This window comes from Camelina sativa, chromosome 5 (assembly GCF_000633955.1).
Source record: "Camelina sativa cultivar DH55 chromosome 5, Cs, whole genome shotgun sequence".
NCBI lineage: Eukaryota > Viridiplantae > Streptophyta > Magnoliopsida > Brassicales > Brassicaceae > Camelina > Camelina sativa.
Genome location: NC_025689.1, coordinates 3,590,199 through 3,615,304, shown reverse-complemented (window position 1 = coordinate 3,615,304; position 25,106 = coordinate 3,590,199). Strand labels below are relative to the sequence as shown.

General features: G+C 34.7%; 6 protein-coding genes across 6 annotated transcripts; 3 read left to right on the top strand and 3 right to left on the bottom strand.

Annotated features, from left to right (window-relative positions):
- On the top strand, positions 463–2,541 carry LOC104785299. The gene is made up of 4 exons (XM_010510482.2): positions 463–803; positions 1,213–1,840; positions 1,940–2,219; positions 2,366–2,541. The coding sequence occupies exons 1-4, from the start codon at positions 692–694 to the stop codon at positions 2,420–2,422; spliced, it is 1,077 nt and encodes a 358-aa protein (XP_010508784.1). The 5' UTR covers positions 463–691; the 3' UTR covers positions 2,423–2,541.
- LOC104785297 (transcription factor PCL1-like) lies at positions 2,679–3,936 on the bottom strand. The gene has a single exon (XM_010510481.2). The coding sequence runs from the start codon at positions 3,560–3,562 to the stop codon at positions 2,801–2,803; it is 762 nt and encodes a 253-aa protein (XP_010508783.1). The 5' UTR covers positions 3,563–3,936; the 3' UTR covers positions 2,679–2,800.
- Positions 7,870–10,799, top strand: LOC104785296. The gene is made up of 2 exons (XM_010510480.1): positions 7,870–8,025; positions 8,325–10,799. Exons 1-2 carry the CDS (start codon positions 8,019–8,021, stop codon positions 10,415–10,417), a joined length of 2,100 nt encoding a protein of 699 aa, XP_010508782.1. The 5' UTR covers positions 7,870–8,018; the 3' UTR covers positions 10,418–10,799.
- On the bottom strand, positions 10,889–13,066 carry LOC104785295 (probable protein S-acyltransferase 2). Its single transcript, XM_010510479.1, has 5 exons — positions 12,717–13,066; positions 12,378–12,557; positions 11,993–12,298; positions 11,674–11,898; positions 10,889–11,562 (listed from the first exon to the last, which is right to left on the bottom strand). Exons 1-5 carry the CDS (start codon positions 12,825–12,827, stop codon positions 11,137–11,139), a joined length of 1,248 nt encoding a protein of 415 aa, XP_010508781.1. The 5' UTR covers positions 12,828–13,066; the 3' UTR covers positions 10,889–11,136.
- Positions 21,253–23,141, top strand: LOC104785293 (chaperone protein dnaJ 72-like). The gene is made up of 3 exons (XM_010510476.1): positions 21,253–21,856; positions 22,060–22,129; positions 22,830–23,141. Exons 1-3 carry the CDS (start codon positions 21,441–21,443, stop codon positions 22,890–22,892), a joined length of 549 nt encoding a protein of 182 aa, XP_010508778.1. The 5' UTR covers positions 21,253–21,440; the 3' UTR covers positions 22,893–23,141.
- On the bottom strand, positions 23,656–24,733 carry LOC104785292 (calmodulin-binding protein 25-like). The gene has a single exon (XM_010510475.2). The coding sequence runs from the start codon at positions 24,506–24,508 to the stop codon at positions 23,792–23,794; it is 717 nt and encodes a 238-aa protein (XP_010508777.1). The 5' UTR covers positions 24,509–24,733; the 3' UTR covers positions 23,656–23,791.

The following is a 25,106-nucleotide window of genomic DNA, read 5'->3' as shown; positions in this document are numbered from 1 at the left end:
ATCTTGAGAGAGTTCACTGACGTTTCAAAGCTAGACAATAAAACAATTGAGCGACTTATGTACGAATATGGAGGGTTTGACTTGGTCATTGGAAGAGGTCCTTGTAAGAATCTTGAAAAAAGAACAATGGTCTCTCTTCTTCGAATATTGCAGGATTCTTGAGACGGTTCGCATCAAATCAGCAGATATGAGGAGGAGATGAAGAGTTTGAAGTCTCCAAGTCCTCAAGCTTCGACACTGCAAATAGTTTTGGTGATAATTGCTTATTTAATAAAACTATGAGGACCTTCTGTATAAATTCGGATTAGTTCGGGCCCCGTTTCTGTGTGTATCTTTACAATGCAATCTAAACCCTTCTAGAATATATATATAACAATGCTAAGCCCACTAGGCCCATTGAAGATTTTTTCTGGGTACACAAACAAAATTATATAAAATCTTAAGAATAAAATAAGAGTTATCTTCTTCCCTCTCGTTCGATTTGAGGGAGAGAGAGAGAGAGAGATAAGCTTTTTCAGTTTTTTGCATCTTTTTTGTTCTTCTCTCTCTCGTCGTCCTCAATGCTTCCATTTCAATCATCCTCTTCCTCCTCTTGATTGACTTCTTCTTCTCTTTTGCTGCGCGAGAGAGAGAAAGAATCAACCTTTTAGAGGAAGCAAGGACTTATCATCGTCTGTCTAATCCATCTCTCATGGACACAGCCTTGACCTCTGAAACAGGCTGTGCCCTTATGGCCGAGAAAGGATTCACGGTGGATCCTTTTTTGGTTGAGGCTCTTCAGAATCCTCGACATCGTCTCACCAGTAAGCTTCCTCTCTCTTTGCCCCTTTTGTTTGTTTTGTCTTCGATTCCTGTTACAATGCCCTAGTTTCTTCAAGTTACAATCTTGTACAGAATTGAGCTTAGAATCGTAATTAGGGATTTTGGGGAGAACGATTGGTATTAGGATTGTTTATTGCCTAGGTTAATTTCTAGGAATTTTTTTGCAAATTCAGATCTTTTGGCTAAAGTGTTTTTGAAGTTGGAAGCTTACTTTACAGAGGGATACATGGCAAATCCCATAACTAGGAAAGTGATTTTTCAATAGTAATGTTCTAAGTTTAAGATGTGAGATTTGTTTAGAGTTAAAAGTTTTATATGCTTGGTGTCTAGCTCATGGACTATTCTTTGCTTGACTGTTTTCTAAGCGATTTGTTGTTCTTGTAATGTCAGTTTTGAGGATGGAACTTGATGTTCAGAAGTTCTTGCAGAACCCTGATGAGCAGCAATTCGAGTTCCAGTATTTCCCGACATCATATCTCCGTCTTGCAGCTCATCGCGTTGCTAACCACTATGGACTAGTTACATCAGTTCGAGATGTTGGTGCAGATGGTAACATGAGCAGGATTCTCGTGACTAAATCAACTGATAGTAGGTTTCCTGCTGTTCGACTATCTGAAATCCCAGCTAAACAATCAGAAACTGGTAAGTTTGAGCACATGAAAGTTGCTATAAAGACCCGACCTTCTAAAGGATCTGGAATGGAAGGTGGTGATTTGGGAAAGCAAGGTGGTCTTCCGAGAAGTGTTGAAGAGAAGAAAGAAGACTATGACAGGGCACGAGAACGTATATTTAACGGTCTTGCTAACCTTAATTGTAACGATTCTCCATCTGAAACTAATCCTTGGAAGGTGAATTGTAGTCCTATCAGAGATGATGAAAATCAAGTGTTGAAGAGTGGTAACCTCGAGGCAGAGAAAAATCATTTCCCTAGGGAGAGCATTCCTGCATCTCGTATTGCAGTTCTCAGAGACAGAGAGAAAGACCGGTATGACCCTGACTATGACCGGAGCTATCAAAGGTACGTAAAGCATCCATTACCCACGATAGTTGCTTGTGAATAACAAAGAACGTTAAAGCTTTCTTTTGTATACTGAAAACCTTGTGCGTGCGCTTACAGGTACATTAGGAACCTCCCAGTAGACCAAAATTTCTGCTTGCCACACTTCAACATTCAGAATATAGGGGCGCCATGTTATGATATGGGATATAGCGGGTATAGTCAAAACACAAGTGCTCCTACATCTCTCAACTTGGGTCAACACTCTGTCATGAGCCCCTATGTGACCACGGGTTTAAACCAGCCTTCGATGAATGCTGCTATGTACATGCAATGGCCAAATGCAGCAGCTGTGATGTATACTCATTCTTATGAACACTTCAGAAACGCACCTTTACAGGTAAACAAGTTTTTGCCTCTTTTTGTCACTCCTTTATCTAGATCCCAATGAAACACTTGTGATGAAAAGTAGATTGTATAACACATATGAGTACATACTTAGATTAGTGATTGATAAGTGTTTAAAAACGAATGTTGTTTCTGCAGGGGCAGTTCTATCCGCATCCGCAACCCCTTAGCTTCGATTACATGCAGAACCGGTAATTGCTTTTTTCGTCAAGGCTTAACGATTTGTGTAATCCAAAATTTTGAAACAGTTTGTATGTCTAAGATAGAACAATCAGAAACCTTTTGATTAGTGTCATTGCCTTGCCTTTTCTTTTTTTACTGTGTTACGCTCCAGCGTTTGGAAATAGACGTAACTTTATCACGTACGTAGTTGCAACAGATAATAATTTAACTCGGCTTGTAGTGAATGCAAATGATAACATCATACAAAAGTTAAACCGTTCGTGTAGAATAAAAAAGATATACACTAACAATACATTTATTAAGTTTGAGGAAAAATGCAAATTACACAAGATAATCCACATACCTTAACATTATTACTTCCTTAAAAATGAAGTTAAGAATTCAAATATATTAATTTCCCGCAGGGAAGAGCTTAAGAATCTTCCTACCACCATCTCCATTACCATGTTCGGAATCTTCATACTTCAGATTACGAACCACTTGGTTTTGCTGAGTGATCATATGCTTCCCCATATACGGATGCTCTAATGGAGGCATCAAGTACTCATGATGGTTCAAGAAATGTGCCGGAACCGGCGAGCTCGCAAACAAACGATCAGTTGCTGAATCGGAGACGATGACGTGTCCACCGGAGATTCCACTACCGTTCCCGCCTTGCATTCTCCTAAGGTAAAGACGATATTTCTGAAGATGGCTCGCGACGTTCTCTCTAGTCAACCCTTCAACGCTCATTAGTTGCATTATCGTCTTTGGAACTGCGTTCTTGATCCCTAAGTGTCCAACAGCGTCAACGAAACGTTTGTGTAGCTGAGGCGTCCATACTAAGCGCGGTCGTTTCAGCGTTCTTGCTGGCTCTCCTCCGATCGATCCTGAACCAAGATCCGTGGAATCGCCACCGCCGAAATCAGAATTCATCATCATCGGTTGAGGAGTTAGAGTTGGAGTTGTTGGAGTGGTGGATGGTTGAAGCTTCTGGTGGTGGTGATAAGTAGCTGTGGCTCTCTTCGAACCGAGATGATGATTAGGGCTTCCGATTTGGAAAGCGAGAGCTAGATGAGGAGTGATCAAGGTTTGAGAGATAGGGATGAGTTCTTCCGGTGAAGGAAGCTCTTCTTCCCATCTAAGGAACCAGTTTGGATTATCTTCTCTCATTTTAGAGGCGGTGGTTGATTGTGAGACGGCGGCGGAGGAAAGAACGGAGGAGAGAGGATCGAGGTGGATCTTTTAGTTTAGGTGAGGAAAAGAACAAAGTAAACTATAGTGAATATTTGTAGATAGAATGATATATATGGAGGAAATGAGAGTGATTGGCTGATTCCATTTCTCTCGAATAATGTGTTAATGGGGTTATGGAAACGGAATAAATTGATGATTCTTTATTGTATAAAAAGATATACAAATATGAATAAGAAACAAGAAAGTTTGAAAAATCAAAATAAAAATAGTAATACACTTGTGAGAGAGAGAGAGAGCATATGAACTGTCATTGTCATGACACGGTTCGGTTCATGGCGTCCAAATTTGCCAGTTTCTGTGTTCCATGCGAAATGTTTGCCTTATATTAGTGACCAATTTGCAATTATTCTTTTAGGTAAAAGATAACAATAATGGATCGTGCGTGTGTGTGTGTGGATTTACATTTTATTAAGAAAAAAATATCAGTAAATAAGAATCGATCGCATAAGAATGCGCCAATAGTTGAGCCGACATCATTTGAATAGATTTATAAAAGTACATATGATTAGAAAACCCAAGGCAGAGAGAACCTTATACATGACAGAAAGAAGAAATCTCAATCTTATACTAGTAGTAGTATTAAAAACAACGATTGTGTTGTTGTGTCCTCGATAAGACGAAAACTATAAATCCCGAATCTTTCTCTAAATTTATAGAGCGATCTGTGATTTATTATTAATTAGTACTAAAATAATACTATAAGGATACCAACAGGAAGGATAACATTTAATTTCCTTAAAAGTGTGATGGAAAAATAAAATAAAATAACTACAGTATATATTATGACAGAAACAGTTAAAGTTAATAATTGAAGGGATTGGTTTCAACTTTTTGTTAGTTTGGATCTGTCACTGTCTTATGTGTTTCGGAGTTTATGGTCCAAAAGACTCAGAAAGATTCTGGGTTCTCCACGTGGCGCGTGTCCTCTCGCACGCGTTCATTTTGCGGCTGGGAGTTACAAGAAACATCACCCTTTCGTACAATTGGTCTCAAGTACGCATGAGATTCCACGGATTAGGTTTATTAGCCAACTTTTTTAGTATTTTTAATTAATCTTCATTTAGTTAGTGGGTTTAGTTGTCTGTAAACCATGCGTGTTATATTATTTTTTAAATTAACTTTTTGTTTTTTTCTCTGATTGTGAAGTACTAGCCCTAGTATATAACAGTGCATATTTGTATTCAAAACATTATTTAAAATATTTTATTCAAAATATTTGTATCCAAAAACATTTTTTGTATCCAAAACATTATTCAAAATAAATCAAACATTTTATAAGATTATTTTGTTTTCTTTTGTTAAATACTTTAGGTAATTATGTTGTTTTTATCTTTCTAAATACATGTGCAAAAACCATTACTTAAAATAAGTTACAGTTAAATGTAGAGATACATGGAAATTTTATTGTACTGGTATATATCAACGAGTTGTACAAAAAAATTAGTATACACATATTATAATACAAAGCATGGGTTGAGAGTGGGACTTGTGCTGCATTAACAAATAAATCAGCGAGCTTTTTAGGTTTAAACTATATGTAGTAGAGTAGTGTGAAAAGATTTATATTCCGATTTTAGGTTTGGCGTGTGATGTGAAATAAGGATGCTAAATCTGATAGCTCTAGTTTATATATATGATCTATTCGGAATGAGAAAGTGGAATTGTCTTTATTAGTTAAATTGATTCTTGTGAAAGATTTGGTTCCAATTGTACGTATGTAGCCATGTAGGTGCGTGCACATAAACCATATATATCTGATTAGGATTTCTCTCAACTTTTCTCCCAAATGATGAATGAATAGAGCATCAATTATACATTATTTTTCAGTGAAAGTTAATTTAGAACACAGGATCGAGCATGATGATATAATGGTCGCTGATCAGCGGCTAATCACTATTCAACAAGCCAACTAAACTTGTCGACATATTAACTAATTGACCTAATAAGAATATTTAAAAATAACTTGGTTTTCTAACCTAAATATTAAGAAGTGTCTAGTGGCCAACCTCTCAGCACCATCTTTCCTATTATTTTAGACTATAGACAAAATGAGATAAGGAATCTTCTTCCGAAGTCACCAAGACAAGAAGTGAAACCGGACAAGAATTGTCCCCTTGATTTCTTTTGCACCAAAATATTTTGGACTTTTTAAAGCGAACCTTACTTAAGGCCAGGAAAGCACAAAAGAGGGGGTTTATGCAATAGATCCTTTTGAAATAATAATGTTAGCTTTACAAAACAATAACTTAAAACCTTTTTTTAATTCTGGAAACTACATTTCGGAAAGCAGAATGATTTAAAGCAGGGAATCTTTTATCTTTTATATTGATGGAAAGAATAAGATAATTCGTGAACCATGTGATGCCCATGTTTTATTATATTACTATACGTACACTATTATTTTGCCATCATCGAGTAGATGTGTAATTTCGATTGACTAATACCTACCATTCAATCACATAGGATGATAATAACACGCTAAGGTTGAAAACTCCATATTAGGTTATTGTTAAGTTGAGACGAACCTATATTTGGAATTAAGGCTAGACCCGACGACGCCATAGTAATCCAATATATTCCTTTCCTTTGGTCACCTTGGATTAGCATTCCACGAAACACATATATATATAAGGCTAACATTGAAATTTCCTTTGACCAAAAAAATACTTAAAACAAAATTCTAAAAATGATATATATATATATATATATATTTTTTAAAAAATATTTATTTGTAAAGGGCTCAGAGGAAGACATTTTCTTCTAGAGCAGTGGCAACAATATATTTTATTTTGCAGTTTCACTGTTGTGTAGTTAAGTCTCATTAATAATCCATTGTTGTTGTTAGGGCTGGGCAAAATAACCGATAACCAAATAACCGACCGAAACCGAACCGAAAAAAACCAAACCGAACCGAACCGAAATTCTTCAAATACCCGAATGGTTAGTAAAAATCTATATCCAAACTAACTGAAACCGAACCGAACCGAACCGACAATTAAATGGTTAACCGAAATATCCGAAAACCTAGAAGATATCAAATATTATATACTTAATATTATGCAAAACTATAAAATAAACTTAAAATATAAATTATTTCTAGATTCAAAACAATTAAATATTTTAAATAATCAATATATGTAAATGTTATTATTTTGAATTTACAAAGTTAAATACTATTTTGTAAAATTGAATCCATATTTTTCCCTTTTTTGTATTTTTGTTATTGTATATTTGGTTAATTTTGGTTATATTCGGTTAGTTTTGGTTATATTTGGTTTATTTGGTTAATGTTAATATAATTTATGTTAGTTATGGTTATTTATTTAAATAACCAAACCGAAACCGAACCGAAAGAAACCGAACCGAACCGAACCGAAATTTCAAGAATATCCAAATGGTTACTATATTACTATATCCAAAATAACCGAAACCGAATACAACCGAACCGAAACCGAATGGTTAACCGAATGCCCAGGCCTAGTTGTTGTTGATGTTCCATGAAGAAAATTATCATTCATATGTTTCCAAACAAACCTTTAAATGGCATATCATCTATTTGCTCACCCAATAAATATGACCCCCGAGATATTTTATCAATCATCTCTGATGATTCCTCTTGTGTGGGGACAAGACAAGTAAAAAGAGAAGCTGCACAAATATGATTCAATACAATTAAGAAACACTATGGACATAAGGTGGGCCGTCATTGGGTAAGATCTGGGCCCAGAGTAAACGCAGATTGTCTAAAATCTAACCACTGTATCTCAAATTTGGATTCTCATTTATTAATTAACATTTATTTCAATTTTTATCATATGAATTCCTCTTTTTATTTATTTATTTTTTTATCAAATGAATCTTTTGGTACTAACGTTCTATTACAAAGAAAATCTAGCACGAAGTAAATATATTTAATCTGTAGTAATAATGTCACGGTTCCAATTTTGTCCTACAATTAAAAAATCGACGTCGTTTCAGATCCTGCTTGTAGTTGAAAGCTCTATTAATGGCTAATTTCATTAGTATACATTGGAGAATATAATTCTGAATAGTAAGAAGACCGCAGTCTTTCTTAGTCCCCCCTATTAATATTTTAAATTGGTTAATAAATAAATTGGTAGTGTTTATACTTTTGACCTGTCTTGTAATAAAAAAAAAACATAAACTACCGAAGAATTTTTTTTAGAAAAATAATTAAAAAAATAAAAAAGGAAAAAGGTAAGAACACAGGTCAGCGAGTTGGACTCATCTGTCTTAGAAGAGAAGAGAAGAGAATCATAGAAAGAAAACGCGACGACGAAGCTTACCCAGAGACAGAGCTGAGACAGAGCTGAAGAAAGAAGAAGAAGCCTTGAGTATCATTACCTCTGTAATGGAAGGTTCGTTCGTACCTTCTGTTTTATCATTCGCTCTTTCTTTCAGATTTTTTTTTTTTCTCCGTCAGTCTGAGAAAAAAAACCCTAGATTTTATCCCGACTTGAATTTGCTTCTCTCGAATTTGATTCTAGCACACTAGTAGTAACAATTCATATTCGGAATCAGCATTATCTTCACGAGAATTTGTCTCTTCTGCCCTAAATCTGAATTCGATACCCCAAATTAGGTTTTCTTCTCTAGAATTAGTAACGTTTTTTTATGCAAACAGATCGATTTAAAGTTATCCAAATTTGTTATACAGGTAAATCACCAGACCTAGAATCAATCGGGTCTGGTACAACAACAAAGCGTTCAAGTGTCTCAAGCCGATCTCGTACCCGCAGAGACTTCCTTACAAGATTTACAGACAGCGAACATTTCGCTGAAAAGCTCCAAGATTGGTTTGATTTAACGTTAGACAACAACTCAAAGAGTAGCAATGGAGGACCTGTCTTTGATGTTCCTTTTGAGCTTGTTGAGCTACAAAAGTTTGATTACGCATTAGAAGGCATTTCTTTTCAGCAGCTTACAAGAATGCCTAACGCTGTTTACGCTTCCACATCTACAGCTGTTGAAGCTAAGGCTTATTTAGCTATAGAGGATTTTTTACACGCTACTGTGAAAAGCTTGTGGGAAGCGTTTTGGAGTCAGGACGAGCCTGTTCCTTTCTCTGTTGGTTGTTTGTATAATCAGAATCTTAAGTTTTATCAGGCTGAGAGAGCTTTAGGGATTGGGAAGCTTGATGGTCTTTCTGGGACTGGTGTTTTGCTTAAGAACCCTCGGCATCCACATGGGAAATGGGATCATATTCTTGAGCTTGCTCTGCTAAGGCCTGATATTGGAAGCTTTGCTCAGGACAGTGATCGTCCTCCTTCTTTACATGTCTTAGGCGAGGCTCTTTTCTATGCTCTTCGTATACTCATTGCAAGGAGTGTGAGCCGTTTGGATTTTTCTCAAAGCTCGAACTGTGTCTTTGTTCTTCTCGTTGATTCTCAGTTTGGAGGTGTTGTTAAAGTCGAAGGGGATGTGAATAAATTGGATTTTGACTTGAACAATGTTTATGAGTGTGCAGCAGACTGGATAATGAAGCATTCGAAGATAGCTGTGTCGCCAGTTGACAGGATTTGGAACAAGCTTGGGAATGCTAACTGGGGTGACATTGGTGCTTTACAAGTAGTCTTTGCTACTTACCACAGTATAATGCAGTACTTTGGTCCACCGAGGCATTCTATTGAAGACTTAGCTGCTGACCATAGTTCTCGCCTTCACTCAAGACGACAAGAGAGGCAGTTGGGGGATACTAGTCTCAATGAAAACGGTACGTTTAGGTTCCAGCAAAGTACCATGTCTCCTGAGATTGTTGAAGTCCAAGAAGAGTCAGCCAAAATTGAGCCTGAACCGTCTATGAAACTGGAAGTTGGATCGGTTCTGTGGTTGGAGGATTCGAATTTTCAAAAAGGCTATCAGATTGACGAAATATTGACTAATGGTACGCTACCCTTTCATATTGCATCACCAGTGGACGATGCAGAGAAGTCTGTGTTCTTGTATGTTGGTTCTCCTCCTTCACAGCTTGAACCAGCTTGGGAAGATATGAACTTGTGGTATCAGGTCCAAAGACAAACTAAGATATTAAGTATTATGAAACAGAGAGGACTGTCTAGCAAATACTTGCCGCAGCTCCATGGGTCTGGTCGGATACTTCACCCAGGGCAATGTCAAAAACCAAGTTCAGGTGGACGATGTGATCATCCTTGGTGTGGAACTCCAATTCTTGTGACCACTCCGGTTGGTGAGACAGTAGCTGACTTAGTAAACGAGGGACGGTTTGGTCAAGAAGAAGCTATTCGATGTTGCCATGATTGCTTATCTGCACTTTCTTCCTCCTCTTCAGTTGGGATCCGACACGGTGATATCCGACCAGAAAATGTAGTTTATGTCACTTCGGGTGTAAGACATCCTTACTTTGTACTTATTGGTTGGGGTCACGCTGTGCTTGAGGATAGAGATCGACCAGCGATGAATCTTCATTTCTCCTCGACTTATGCGCTTCAGGAAGGGAAACTATGTGCTGCCTCAGATGCAGAGAGCTTGATTTACATGCTTTATTTCTGTTCTGGAGACTTCCCTGAATTGGATTCAGTTGAAGGAGCTCTTCAATGGAGAGAGACCTCTTGGTCAAAAAGATTGATTCAGCAGAAGCTAGGCGATGTCTCAACCATTTTAAAAGCGTTTTCAGACTACGTTGATAGTTTATGTGGGACACCATATCCATTAGATTACGACATTTGGTTAAGAAGATTAAAGAGGAATCTTTCAGAAGATCATGGGAAAGAAATTGAAACTTCAGGCTAAGCTCTTATCCAAGAAACAAAATGGGGGTTCGCCATACCAGATAATGAAGGTCCTTATATATAAAGATTTGATTCCTTTTGAACATTCTTTCAGGTGCTCTCTCTCTCTCCCTCTCTCTGCTTAACCTGTCCGAGACTGGAAGCCTCACGATGAGACGTATCCTTCGGTTTTGCCAAGTCTGAAAAGTTTGGGACCTTTGTTCTCTGTTCTTGTACATGATCTTTGAAATGGATTAGATTCTGCATCTCCCTTGGCTATTAATGGTCTGTTCCTTTTCTTCATTATTATTATTATCTTGAGAGTGATTCTCTATTTATTTATTGTAAAGGTGAGAGCTTTTTTGTTCCCATTTTGACTTGTGTTTAAGTTTACGAGTTCTTTACTTCTTCCATTTTCTGTGTGTTTCTTAACCAGAATCCAACATTGGTTCTGTCTCGTCTCCATTATATTATTTCACGTATTCAAGAAACCAAAGGAGAATCAAGAAAGAAACTGTTTTGAATAAAAACCTGCGATGCAAGAAACTAGCGCTGCAATGACTACTCCTGCACCCTTTTTTTTATCTCTGAATTTTACTCGTTGAAGACAAAAAGCGTATGGCTTTAGAAATAAAGAGAGTATAGTTTACACAAGTAATCAAGCTTTTTTCACAGGCGCAAAGATTCTGCAAAAGATCTATGTTCTGTGATCCATGGATTCTTTTTTTTGTTGTTGTTGTCCTACCTCGATCTCACATCAACACTCGAGTTTCTTGTTATATACGCGGGCTCTTCAATCCCTGGGATGGGAAACACGGTGTTGGTCTCAATGGTTCCTTCACCTAAACCTTTCTTCTTGACAGTTTCTTCGATGTTTCTGTTGTCATACTCCAGTGTCTGGAGGAGCAAACCACCGCCCTTGCTGTTTTTGCAACCGCCTATTTCCATTTCCATATCATATTTATCTCCTCGGGGTCCAAAGGTTCGGTCTAGCTCAGATGCAATGGATCCAACCTCTACGTCAGTTTCCTCTGGAGTCCAGTCTCTGAAGTTGATCATAGGAGGTGGGATTCTGGCAAAGAACAACTCATACAGGTTCTTGAAGAGACCCTTTCCGTAAGGGTTTTCTTTCTTGTCATATCGGTACCGGAAATTCTCATAAGTTGTCTGCAAAATAGTAATAAAGGAGTCAAAATTACAAGCGAACTAAACAAACAAATTTGCAAAAACAGAACACCAAACAGAGCAGCAAGACTAGAGTAAGGTTAAGGATCTTGCCTGATTAGTGCAGATGAGGTAGAGGTGGAATACTGTGAGTCCGCCGACAAACCAGACAACGACGAAGCAGTAGAGGATGAGGACAACAAAGACGAGGTCGTTTGCGATGACCACTAACAACATTTTGCCGTGTAACTCAAGCATACTGATCCATGAGAAGACAAAGACGTACAAGCAGAGGAGTGTTGAAGTTGATATGAAACAGATGAAGTACGGATAGTTTCGCTGCAAAGACCGGCGTTTATAAATCAAAGATCCTAACTTACACTTTTTGTTTCAGGAGATTCAAAAGGAAAGGTTGTTAATTTAGAAGACTTACTAAAGCGATGCATTGGCCAACCCATGGACAATGGTGATCAAATCTTTGGACACAGTTGTTACAGATGGAACAGTGAGAGGCACGAGGAGGACGGTAAAGCAAACACGTATCACAAAACTTAACTTTGACAGTGTAGCCATTCACCAGTATATCCTTGGTTCGAGGTATCTTTGTATTACCAAGTTTGTTGTTTACCCACTCTGAGGATTGAGTGATCATATCAAACCCTTCTGCTTCAGGTGCTTCTTTGTTTCTAGGGATAATCCCGGGGTCTCTCGAGGATGTTAAGAAGAGAAATGTGAAAACCTGTAAAGAAGATACATGAAATATACAGAAAGGGCAACATAGCTCACAAAGAAAGAAACATTTTATAATATGGTTATACCAAGACTGTGAGCAACAGTGCACCCAACAGTATAAGAGAGTGGAACAAGGGATAGCGTTTCCCGATCATGAAAGCCATTCGGATGCAGAAAGTGAGAGCAGGACCTCCAATCATAACTGTGGTGAGAAGGAGCGAAGATGCATCTGGACCAAAGACTAGTCTCCCTCCGCAATAAAATTTCTAAAACAAGAAACAAGACAAGTCATCAAGCTGGTTCTGATATTAACAAATCAGGGGTTTAGTATCAAATCATGATATATGTTGTGGCAGGACGTAAAAACCCTTTTGTTTGTTTTCAAATATACATATATCGTGAGAAAGTATTAAAAATGGGCTTACATTGTTACCCGGCCAGAGTTGGTAGATCCTCTTGGGTTTATGATCATGAGAATACATGGTTTCATCGTCGGAAGGAGCACTATGAACATGACAACTTTTCTTCCTCCCCATATCACCAATATCTTCTTCTTCTTCTTCTTCTTCTTAATCCTCAAGCCTCAGAATCAACGACGAAACGACCAAAAAACGTAATCTCCATATTGTCTGCTTAGCGTGTCGTCGTTGTTGCGGCCAGCGAACGAAACCTGAGATTTCAAATCGCTGCCGCCTGGGATTTTGGCTTCTTTCTTTCTTCCTCCTCCACGCAAACTCTCTCTCTCTGGCCTCCTCCGCTCTCTTTCTCTCTCTGTTTTCTTGCTAATTAAGGTTTGTGTCAAAAGAGTTGTTTCTCTCTCTTCCCCTTAAAGCTTTGTTTCCTCGGCCATTGGAAGTTCGTCAACACGAACATCCATTCTCTTCTCTGGAACATCCTTAACATAGCAAATCTCGCCATCACAGCAATTTTTCTCCTTATTTCTCGCAACCCTCCAAAACCCTAATTTTTCATTACTTCTCCCGCACGCGCCATTTTTCTGTTTCAACAATCAAACAACTCTAACTTATCATTCCCTGTGTGCGTGGTGCGTCACGTGTGTTTTATAAGACTTAGCTGACACAATTATATATTGAGAGCCGAGAGTTGAGCAAAAGTAGCGAAACTGACATGTATATCTTAAAATTAATTTGGTTATTAGCTTTGGATAAAAAATTAAATACTAAAAAATAAATTTAAATTTTTGATTTGAAAAATCACATTAAAAATAAATAATAACATTCTTGCTGAAACAAAAAATAACTCTTCATCAACATTTTTTTATAAAGTGGAGCAAATTATATTTCAAACTTTTAACTAATATAGGGAAACCTAATTACATATTTGACTGCATAATTACCAGCTTACTAATGTTCAAATGTAATTAGGTAAAAAAATCATTATATATGTATTTCTGTTTTGTCAACAAGTAATTTTCTTTTGACTTCAATTAATCTACAAGTAAATATATTGAAAGGCTATGTTATTTTTCCAACTTTGACTAGGAAAAGTACCTTTTTTTTGTATGTTTGTGTTAGTATATATAGTCAGTCTAAACCAATACAATCATATTAAAAAGAAAAAAAATCAAAAAAGAAAAATCATAAAAATGGGTATCAGTACCACTATGAAAATTTTAGTCGCATTTGCTTTCAGTGCCTTCTTCATCCTATCTTCTGTTAATTGTCGTACGACAACGGCTAGTACTCCAGGCACTAGTTTATTTTAATACAACATTGTACAATTATGGATATGATTTCCTCCATTTTAATAAATGTACATATTGTTTATTTTTTTTGTTTTGTTAATAGGTTATGGAATAAATCAGCAGGATATACAATGCTTCTATGGAACATATCAATGTCGTACTGGAGGGAGGCCCAAATGCATTCTCTTTTGTCGAGATCATGGTTATTATTATGGCTTGTGTGTTACTGATGCATGTTGTTGTAGTATTCCATTCCCTCCAAGCAGGGGTCCGAAATGAAAAAAAAAAACTACACATATATAACCAAATGTATTCATTTCCTTGAAATATAATATCATTATTTTATATATTATGATTATATCTATCTATAAAAAAAGTTCTATAGCAAAATTATAAACAAACTTTATGAAATAGAAGTTACTTTGAAGGATCGAAAACAGAGGCCGAACAGTAAAGATGTTAGGACCATGTTTTCCCAGACTAATTTACGTGCATGGTTTGCTTCTATGTATGTTTTCTAGATTCATGTTGCATAAGAAGTTATATAAGGGAAAGTGAGCACCTTATTAACAACCTTAAAATGACAATGGGTTACATGTTTGGTTACTGTCTTTCCCTATATGCAGCTAATTCCTTGGGTTGAACATTATGGTCGGCATGTCATTGCAAGAGCAACAAGCATCCACATCTCTCCTCTCCGACCAAATGTGTTCACATTCACACATCTTACCTCTGTTTTACTCTCAGACCAGGAAACTCATTGAATTAAGGAGAATTGGAGTAGAATTTATGTGTCCTTCCATGTTAGAAGATCATATATATATATACTTGCCAAAACTAAAATGATTCTATACTATATACAACATAAAGACGTTCCTAATCATCCCAATCATAGAGATTTTTCGTGATACACATGGGTCAGTAATTAATCAAATTGATATTTCCTCGATCTTTCTACTCCAATAGTTTCTGCCACTATATATACATATTAGCTAATCAGTCTAACCCAAGAAGAAGAAAAACAAGAAAAAAAGTTAAAGAGATTATTGCAAAAATGGCTATCAGCAAGAAAATTTTAATTTCATTTGTTTTCACTGTCCTCTTCATCATATCATCTGTTAATTGTCGTATGGAAACTGCTATTTATCCAGGTATATTGGTTCACTCTTATATCCTCACTTCATTATTATGAACAATTTTTTTTTTCAATTAATGTATGTATTGGGTCAATGTTTCTTTTATTTAAAACAAAATTAATAGGTTATGGAATAAAGCAGCAAGATAGACAATGCTTCAAGACAGAAGAATTCTTATGTCGTGGTGGAGAAGGCGACTGTATATCTTTTTGTAGAGATCATGATTATGCTTCTGGCTTGTGTGTTACCCATCCTGATGCATGTTGTTGTATGATTTGATTTACAATAAAAAAGAACAAAATAAATTAATTTAATTAAATGTCTTGGTATTTGCTAGAAAAATAACATCAATATTTTGGAAATGTTTTGATTATCTATACATAAAATATAGAGTAAAATAAAGAACCATCACTAAATGAAATTTAATTTGATTAGACTTGAGCAATAGCTTCTGCAATTTGAACAAAATGTAAAACAAAGCCGATTTACAACTTAATGAATCTAAATTATCTAATATAATAAAGTAGGGTTACACCTTTAAGAAGCTCTATCTATCTGCCACGTGGCACTTCTGAATTCTCTGTTTTTTTGTTTAATAATGTTTTATCTCATGTTTAAGCCAATTGATATGTAAATCATTAATGGGCCACAGAATTTTGTCGACTTCACGAAGAAAAACCGACGAAATCTATGACTTCCAACTTCTCCTCTTCCTCGCATCTCTCTCTTCCCCACCTCTTCCCTCTTATCTGTTCAATTCTGCGAGATTTTGAATCAGCCGAGTTGAAGGGAATTTCGACATCTCCATTCTTTCACAGCTTGACATATGGCAACTATAAAACTGACACCTGTCCAAAAAAACTTATTCACCAAAATTTTAATTAAACTACCAATAATACACATTGTAATCAAATACATATAACTCACACTTTAAACATAAAACTAAAAAATATATTTTCAATTAATCCACAAATAAGTCATTTAATCTTACACTTTAAAATTAAACTTTCTTATATAATAAAGTAGGACTAGATTTTAACCCGCGGTACACCGCGAGCATATAATTTATATTTTATGTTGTATCTATTTGTTAAATATTGGATGTTTTGTAAATAGAGGAATAACTAAATTTTCGGGTTGTTGTGCGGCTAAATATTTATATTATTTTTTAACCCGCAATACACTTCAAGACCATTTGTTTGTTATATTTAGTTTGTTTTGTTTAGTATTTGAGATTCTATTTTGATTTTTAATTATTATAACAAAAAATAAGGGATATAAATACATAATCAGTAACTTATACGCTGTGATTAAGTCACATTTTCCTAAATAATCATTTTAGTTAATCTTAGTTAAATCAACTTGATTTTATGTCAAATATTCTAATATTAGTAGTGTTGATAAATAATTAAATGAAGATTTAACCCGTGTTAACATAAATTTAATGATATTTTATTAATTCCAACATGTCTTTTTTACAACTCATCTACTATATAACCACATTATATAGTATTTTAGAATTTTTTAATTTTACATATTCGTAATAATTAAAAATTTTATTAAGTTTTTATATGTTAATTATAATATTTAAATAAATGTCAATAGAAGTTTCTCTTGCGTTAATAATCAAATCTCACAGGTTTTGAAAAACAAAATGGGAATCAAATTGTTGTTTTCTTTGTTTGCGAATGATTCAGATGTAGAACATCTCAAAACACAACAAAATGTGTAGTTAAGTATATGAAAGTTTTTATTTCCATATTAATTGCTGTTATTTTTTAGTTGAAATGAAATGTAAACTATTTAGAGGTTAATGTTGTAAATAACTTTTTAAATACATAAAACTAAAAGGATATAACACAAAATGTACTTCAAAAATGTTAATATAGATACCTCCTAAAACTTTCTTCCACAGCTACTGTAAAACTAACACTTGTCCAAAAAACTTATTCACCAAAAATTTATCTAAACTACCAATAAAACATATTAAATCAAATAACTCACACTTTAAATGTAAAACTAAAAAAATATATTTTTAATTAATCCAAAAATAAAACATTTAATTATACACTTTAAAATTAAAACTTTAATAGAAACCTTAAAAGAAAATTCAATTAAACCATAAGTAAAACACATTTTATCTTATATATTTAACTCAAAATTTAATATAAAACTGAAAAAAACATTTCCAATTAAACCACAAATAAAACACATTCAATCATTTAAATTTAACTCACCCTTTAATATAAAGCTAAAACGGTTCAATCAAAACAATAAATAAAACACATTTAATCATATACATTTAACTCATACTTTAGTATTACAATTGAAATAAGATATAAAATATTTCCAATTAAACCATAAATAACACACATTTTGTCATATGAAACTAAAAAACTATTTCTAATGCAACCACAAATAAAATACATTCAATCATATAAATTTAACTCACACTTTAATATAAAATTGATAAAATTATTTCCAATTAAACCATAAATTAAACACATTTAATCATATACATTTAACTCACCCTTTAATATTAAAACTGAAATAAAATAAATTTTCATTAACTTTATTTCTCCACTCAATTTTATTCAACAAACAATAAATTAGAATTAACTCTCATACTTTTTAGTTTTAAAACTGTAACTCTCATCACTTCCCATTCCATAAATACTCATTTTTCATTCTCTCATTCTTTTTCACTTCTCTTAGCTATTATACATATTTTGCGATTTTTTGTTGGTTGGTTGGTTGGTTATTGTTGTTTGTGTTAAAAAAAACAAATTAAATATTATTAAGTAGAGATGTTTGCATGTTTTTGGCGAAGTGAGCAAGTACAGGGACAAAGTGAAGTTTGTTACAAGTATGGCAAAAGAAGTGGAATCTGCTTATAAGACCGCTCAGGTAGGAAACCGCGGGGTAAACAACTGGAATGAATGATTTGTTGGAAACCTCCGGGTGATGGATGGGTGAAGCCGAACACTGACGGGGCTTCACATGGGAATTCGGGTCTGGTCACAGCTGGAGGAGTACTGCAAGATAGGATGGGGCAATGGTGCAGAGGTTTTGCTTTGAACATAGGAATTTGTTCTGCGCCTAGGGAGTGTATTACGGTCTCCATTTTGCTTGGGAATAGAGAATAACACGGCTTGAGCTGGAGGTTGATTCGGAGTTAGTTAGTTGATAAAATTATTTCAAATTAAACAATAAATAAAACACATTTTATCATATACATTTAACTCACACTTTAATATTAAAACTGAAATAAAATAAATTTGCATTAACTTTATTTCTCTATTCAATTTTTTTCAACAAATAATAAATTACAATTAACTCCCATACTTTGTGTTTCTAAATTGTAACTCCCATGACTTCCCATCCTATGAATACTCATTTTCTCATTCTCTTTCACTCTTTCTTACATATTATACATTTTTTGTGTTTTTCTTGGTTGGTTGTTATTGTTGTATGTGTCAAAAAAAAAAAAAAATTTAATATTATTAGAAAAGCTTAATTCTAAATTTTAACTTTAGATACTATATGATAACTATCTTACATTTTTTTTTGAAGATACATCTCTATTGTCCCTAAAACAAACATTTTCATAATCAACCTATTACAACTTACATACAACTATCTTAGATTTTAAAATTAAAAATTTTTCTCTAATGGCATCTATGCTTAATTGAAGTCCTACCTTATTCTTATCTCCAAACTAAATTACCAAAGATTTCCATAAAATATAGTAATGTCTAAACTCTTCTAAACTCACACTTTAATATAAAGCTCAAATATCGACAAAAAAAAACAACATCAGCTACGCAATCTCATATTCCAACAATCCACATTTCATAAACATAACCATTTTTTGTATTACCTTTCATGAATAATTTGACAGATTTTATACACGCATTTATCCTATCATTTGGACCAGCTAACCCACAACCACTCAACATCTTCTTTGAAAACGAATACCACAATCCAATGCAACAAGAACACTTGATGTGGAAGCAGTAATTTAAGACCTAGAAATAACACAAAGGCAAGCCACCCAATATGAAGAAGGATAATGTTCAACTTGTCTTCAAGATCTACGAGGAACTCAAAATATCAACACTCTATTTTGCAATCACAAAATAATATGTCCTAATTATATAATACAAATAGTATAAACTATAATACTATTTAAAATTCAATAAAAACATAAATAATATAATAATTTAAAATTTTAAAAAGGTTTTTTAAATTGTTCATAATTTAGAAAAAGGATAAATTGATCATTTAACATTAACTATATAGTTAATGAATACAAATAAAACAATTCCAAAACCCTAATAACTTTTAACCAAAAAAAATAAAATTTCTCGATACAAATAAACTTTATTGGTATGATCTTCAAATTGTAAAGTCTCTCGAAATTTTTTAAAAAAAATTAATTTATTCTTAATGACTTTTAACCAAAAAACAAATTAATATAATAATCTCGTGCAACGCACAAGACTCAACCTAGTGTAAAATACGTAGGAATTTAGTCCAATACGTTTCATGTGCTATAGCTATACGCAGCCATATTGGTAAATATGTTCTATTTTAACAATTTTATTGAAGATAATTAATTAAATGGTGAAGATTTACATCAGTTTATTTTTAGCTTTGGGTACAGAATGATCTAATGTTTGATTTAAAAATTACATGAAAAACTATAACCACCTTCTTTGTTAAATGGAGAGAAAATAATCGATTATTTTTTTCAGATTTATAACTAATGGAATTTGCAAATGATATATCAAAATCACATTATTTAAACATGTATAACAATATATTTTTGAGAAATAGAGGGAAATGGCTACTATCTCCACCCCACATACAACCAAAATCATTAATTGACACTTATCTCATTCATTGTATATCACTTATCTCTTTCACTGTAGTTCAACAACTGTTTTTTTTTTTCGAGTTACAAGTTACAACCATTAAAGTTTGCAAAATTTATTTCAAAAATCACACTAAAAATGTTATAACAATATCTTTTTTTGGGAGGGCGAATGGGTTACTAATCGATTACGAATTACATCCATTAAAATTTACAATCTTTTGGTCAATATGTGTTTAAATAGAAAGATTATGTTCTTTTTCAAACTTTGACCAAGAAAAATACCTCTTACGATAGAGAACTTACCCCTTAATATTACAAGACCATATCTACTTGCAAACCTAATATATGATCCTGTAATAAGTTCTTAATATATGATACACATGGAGCAATAGATACTTCATTGATCTTCCTTGGTGTATACTCTATAAGAGGATATCTACAAGATATGTAAATATATCATAATCATATGAATGATTTATATAAGAGGATAGGTTATCTGACTATATATATAATCAGTCTAAACAAAGAAGAAGAACAACAACAAAAAAGAGCTAAGAGAGCAGAGAAATGGCTATCACCATGAAACATTTAATTGCATTTGTTTTCACCATCTTCTTCATCATATCTTCTGCTCATTGCCGTATGACAACGGCTAGTGGTCCAGGTATTTGTTTACTCTAATATCCTCATTTTTTTTTTTCAATTGTGAACAAAATTTTGTTTTGTTTCAAATGAATGCACATATTGGATTAATGATGTTTTTATTTGATAAAATAAATAGGTTATGGAATAAAGAATCGTCAATGCTTTCAAGAACCAACATTATGTCATTCTGGATCAGTACGCGGCTGCACTATTTATTGTTTCCGCAATGGTTATTCTTATGGCACTTGTCCTACTCCTGATCAATGTTGTTGTCATATTCCAGAATAAAATGTTTTTGCTATCTTGTTTCAAAAATAACATGAATGTCTTTTACATCAAATCCAGAACGAAATAAATAAAAACTTTACTATTATGTCGATGTTGATTTGATTAAGCTTGAGCAATAGCTTTTGCAATTTAAACAAAATCTAAAATCAAATTGAAAATACAATTAATTATTTATTATTTGTCCAAAAATGAAAAAATTATTACTAGTACATATTATTGGGTCTCAAGGAAAACTAAAATTGGGCCTCGGCCCAATAATATTTTAAAAACATAATTTAATTGTGGGTGAGGAAGCGGCCATTGAAGCGCCACGAAGTCTTCTTCTTCTTCTTTCTCTAAAATTCATTACGATTCCGATTTCATCTTCAAATGTTACCCAGACGAGCTCAAATTCGCATTAATCAATCTTTCTATATGCATAGCTACACGCAGGAGCAATCTCGGATCTCAATTTCAGGCGTTTGCGATTCCGATGTAGGTTTTTAAATTTTTTCCGATGGTGAATCATTACCAAGTTCTAGGCGTTACGAGAAACGCGACTAAGAAGGAAGTTAAGGATGCGTTTCGGAGATTAGCGATTAAGTATCATCCGGATAAGCACGCGCAGTCTCCGGATCACGTTAGGAGAAACGCCACCGTGCGGTTTAAGCTTGTCTCGGAGGCGTACGAAGTTTTGAACGACGATCTGAAACGCGCTTCTTATAACGCTGTTAGCGATTCCGATTTCTTTCGCCGTACTAGCAGCGGTTCGTATAGTAGTAATCCGTATGGGAATCGTGGTGGTAAAGCGTATGGCTACGGTTATGGTTACTCTGGGAAGAGTCGTCAGTCTTCTAGTTTCAGGAGCGGGTTTGATTTGACGTTTCGGTACTTGACTACTCGCGCGTTTCTACTTAATCTCGCATTAGCTGGGTAATGCGACAACTTCATTACTTGGTCTTTTGGTTGATTTGGTATCTGAGTATTTGCTGTAATTGGCAAATTCCTTGTGAAGGATTTGATTATCTATGGAATTTTCATGGTTATTGTGTAATCATCTTTCTAAGCTGTGGTTTTTGCTTTTATGTTGTAGTATCCTTACTCACTCAAGTGGTCTCTTATCTTTTGTTTTCCAGTGGTATGTACTTTGCATTTACTGCAATCGATACAAGCGGAGAAACACTATGGAAAATGCGTAACTCTGGGGTGAGTACCTTACTTTATTTATCCATCGATGCTCGCCTTAAGCTATTGACTGTTTTGATAATCTTGCATTCTTGCCATTTTTGTCCTGTGATTTACATGCGTTGGTGTCTATGCAATATTCAACTGGTTTTTTTATTCCTGCTGTTGGATGCATCTTAGTGTATGAATAATTCCCATATTCATTAGATTGAAGTTCTTGTGGCCATAGCTGTAACTAGAATGAAATCCAAGAATTAATGTTGACCAAAAACTAGTTTTCCTACTTGTAGCACACTAGATAGCTTTAGAAGCGTAAAAAGGGAGAATTTGTTCAAACCATTGATTAATATGCTTGGTGTTGCAGGGTCGTGTACTGAGAGTTAGATTGTAACCTATATATGCTATTTCGAACATATTGAACCGTTTATGAGAACATTTTCTGTCTTAGGGTTTTCAAGACATAGTTGCAAAATGTTAATTTACAAGCAATGGTGAAAACATTCTCACGTCAATAGGACTAGAGAAAATGCATCTTTGTCAGAGAACTTAGGAAATCCCACATGTGCTGGATTTTAGAATGGGAGAGTAAATTGAGGCATTGATGGTTGGTTTCCAATTTTCCATTAGTGAGAAAAACGAGGGCATGTGTATTTCTCTCTGTTTACATGCTTAATCTGGATTATCACCACAGCTAATAAATGGACAATCCACATATTTTCAGAAATCATTTGAAGAGGCAATGGAATCAATCGAGAAATCAAAGACACATAAGGATGAAGGGTGAAAGAGAGGACTCAAAGTTACTACTTTGACTTTGATTTTTAAGCTTCTTATTCTGTGAGCTTGATGGGTTTGTGTGGGTCATTGTTAGCGACTTTTCAAAGACTTCAATTTCTTATAAAGGAGATGTGCACATATCTATAATTCAAAGAAATACTCCAGACACTGGAGTATATATCAAAAACTAGCTTGAATTTCGGCCAGATATATTTGATCGTGGTGGTAACGTATTTGATTGTCTTATTTATATAAAGAAGATGCTGACAAGATATTTACCCTGCTTCGTTGAAATATCTTGTGATATAGTTTTTCTCTAATTTCAACGGTGAGAAGACTCTTAATTTTTACACTAATGCGCACAAAGAACTTTAGCTTCAGTTTCCAATACCACCAGGCACCAACTAACCCCCACCTCATAATTTTGTTTTATATCTCATATTCAAATTTAAGTTAACACACATAATGCTTAGACCATCTCCATTGTATTTCTCTATTTTTTTTTTCTAAAATAGAGTAACTAAAAAATAGAGCACTGTTTTCCTCCAATGTATTACTCTATTTTCACCTCTATAATAGAGTTAGTGTAAAAAAATAGAGGTGAGAATAGAGTTGTTCTATATATAGAGCAATCCTATTATTTTCTCTATTTTAGAGTAAAATATAGAGTAGGGTTGGAGCACATATTGCTCTATAATAGAGATTTGACTCTATTGGAGATGCGCTTAGCTTAATATGTTAAACAGATAGATTTGCTGCGACTTATCCGATAAAAGTCAATAGAGAAACCGATTTGATCCATTACATGGGATAAACAAAAACTATGAACAAGATTTGATATTATTCATAAAAAGGGTGATGCATCGAACAAAATCTATCAAAACAAAAGTTATAACGAGCTAGTCATCACATAACTTTCCATGATTCAAGCGTCGGAAAAATTGAGTTAGTAGTATCAAAGTCCACGGCAGAGACGTCCACCACTGCATTAGACTTGGCTGATGGCAACCCTAGGCCGATGTTACCGGAGAAGGCGTTATCAACTCCTAGATTCTCCTGGTGATGGTTAGACAAAAATGCAGATGTATCTAGCATGGGAACCGCCGTGGATCGATCCGATGTACACTTCGGAAGTTTGTTGACGAGCCTAAGCGGCTCTGGCTTGAGGATGGGAGCGAAGATACCGAAGGAGGAAGAGTCATCGACTATGTAGTTGGCGCCGGTGACTTGCTGAACCATCTGACGAAAATTGGAGGGATCCGCGGTTATGAAAGTAGTGTGAGTTTTCTTGGAAGGGCGAGACCTACTGCGCTTGGTGGCTTTACCTTCACCAAGAAGGCAGTTACGTTTTCGTTTAGCTCCTCCGCCACCGATGATTTCTGGATCGGATCCAGCGGAGACGTTAGAGGAGAGAGTAGTGTGAGTTGAAGAAACAGGGTGAGAGACGGAATCGAAGAAAGATGAGGGAAGTGGTGTGGCTGACGCTGTGACGGTGGTGTGAAGAGCTCGTGCGAGCAAATCGTTGTCGTGAGAGAAGGTATCAGTAAGCAACCAAGAATCAACGTTGAAACCTTGTCGATACAACCAAGAATCGACGTTTGTTAACCCGTCGGAAGTCACCATATATATCTGTTATATAGTACCGCTGAAGAAGAGTGATGAAGTGGAAGAACGGTCTCAAAAGGTTTCTAGAAACAGGTGAGGTTAGAGAGAGAGAGATGAGAATGGGGCCGAGGGAGGGTGAAGTGTTTTATAAGGACGGCGTCAACTGATAGAGAGAGAAGCGATGATGAAACCGCGTTGAGCGGAGATAGATAGGGATACGTGTCACAGTTTACTCGTACGGACCTATCTTTTTTTTGGTTCAACGTGTGAGATATTTTTATTTATCAGGTAGAATTCGTAAAATGTTGAATTTTTGTGACAGCAAAACTTGCTTATAGTGTAATTATTATTTGTAGCAACCGAGAAAAGGTTAACCCAAGACCAAGAAGAACAAAAAAGACCGATCGAGTGAATATTTTTCCAATGATTAATTTTTTCTTTGTTATAAAACCGGTTTGAATTTGGATAGGAGTGTTTTCCCTAGATTCTCAAAAAAAAAAAAAAAATTAGTGGGGTTTATCCAAAATTCAGATATCAAAAATATTCAGACAATATTATACTTGCAAGTTGCAATGATTCATATGAAGAATATCTTCAAATAGATCCAATCTGGACT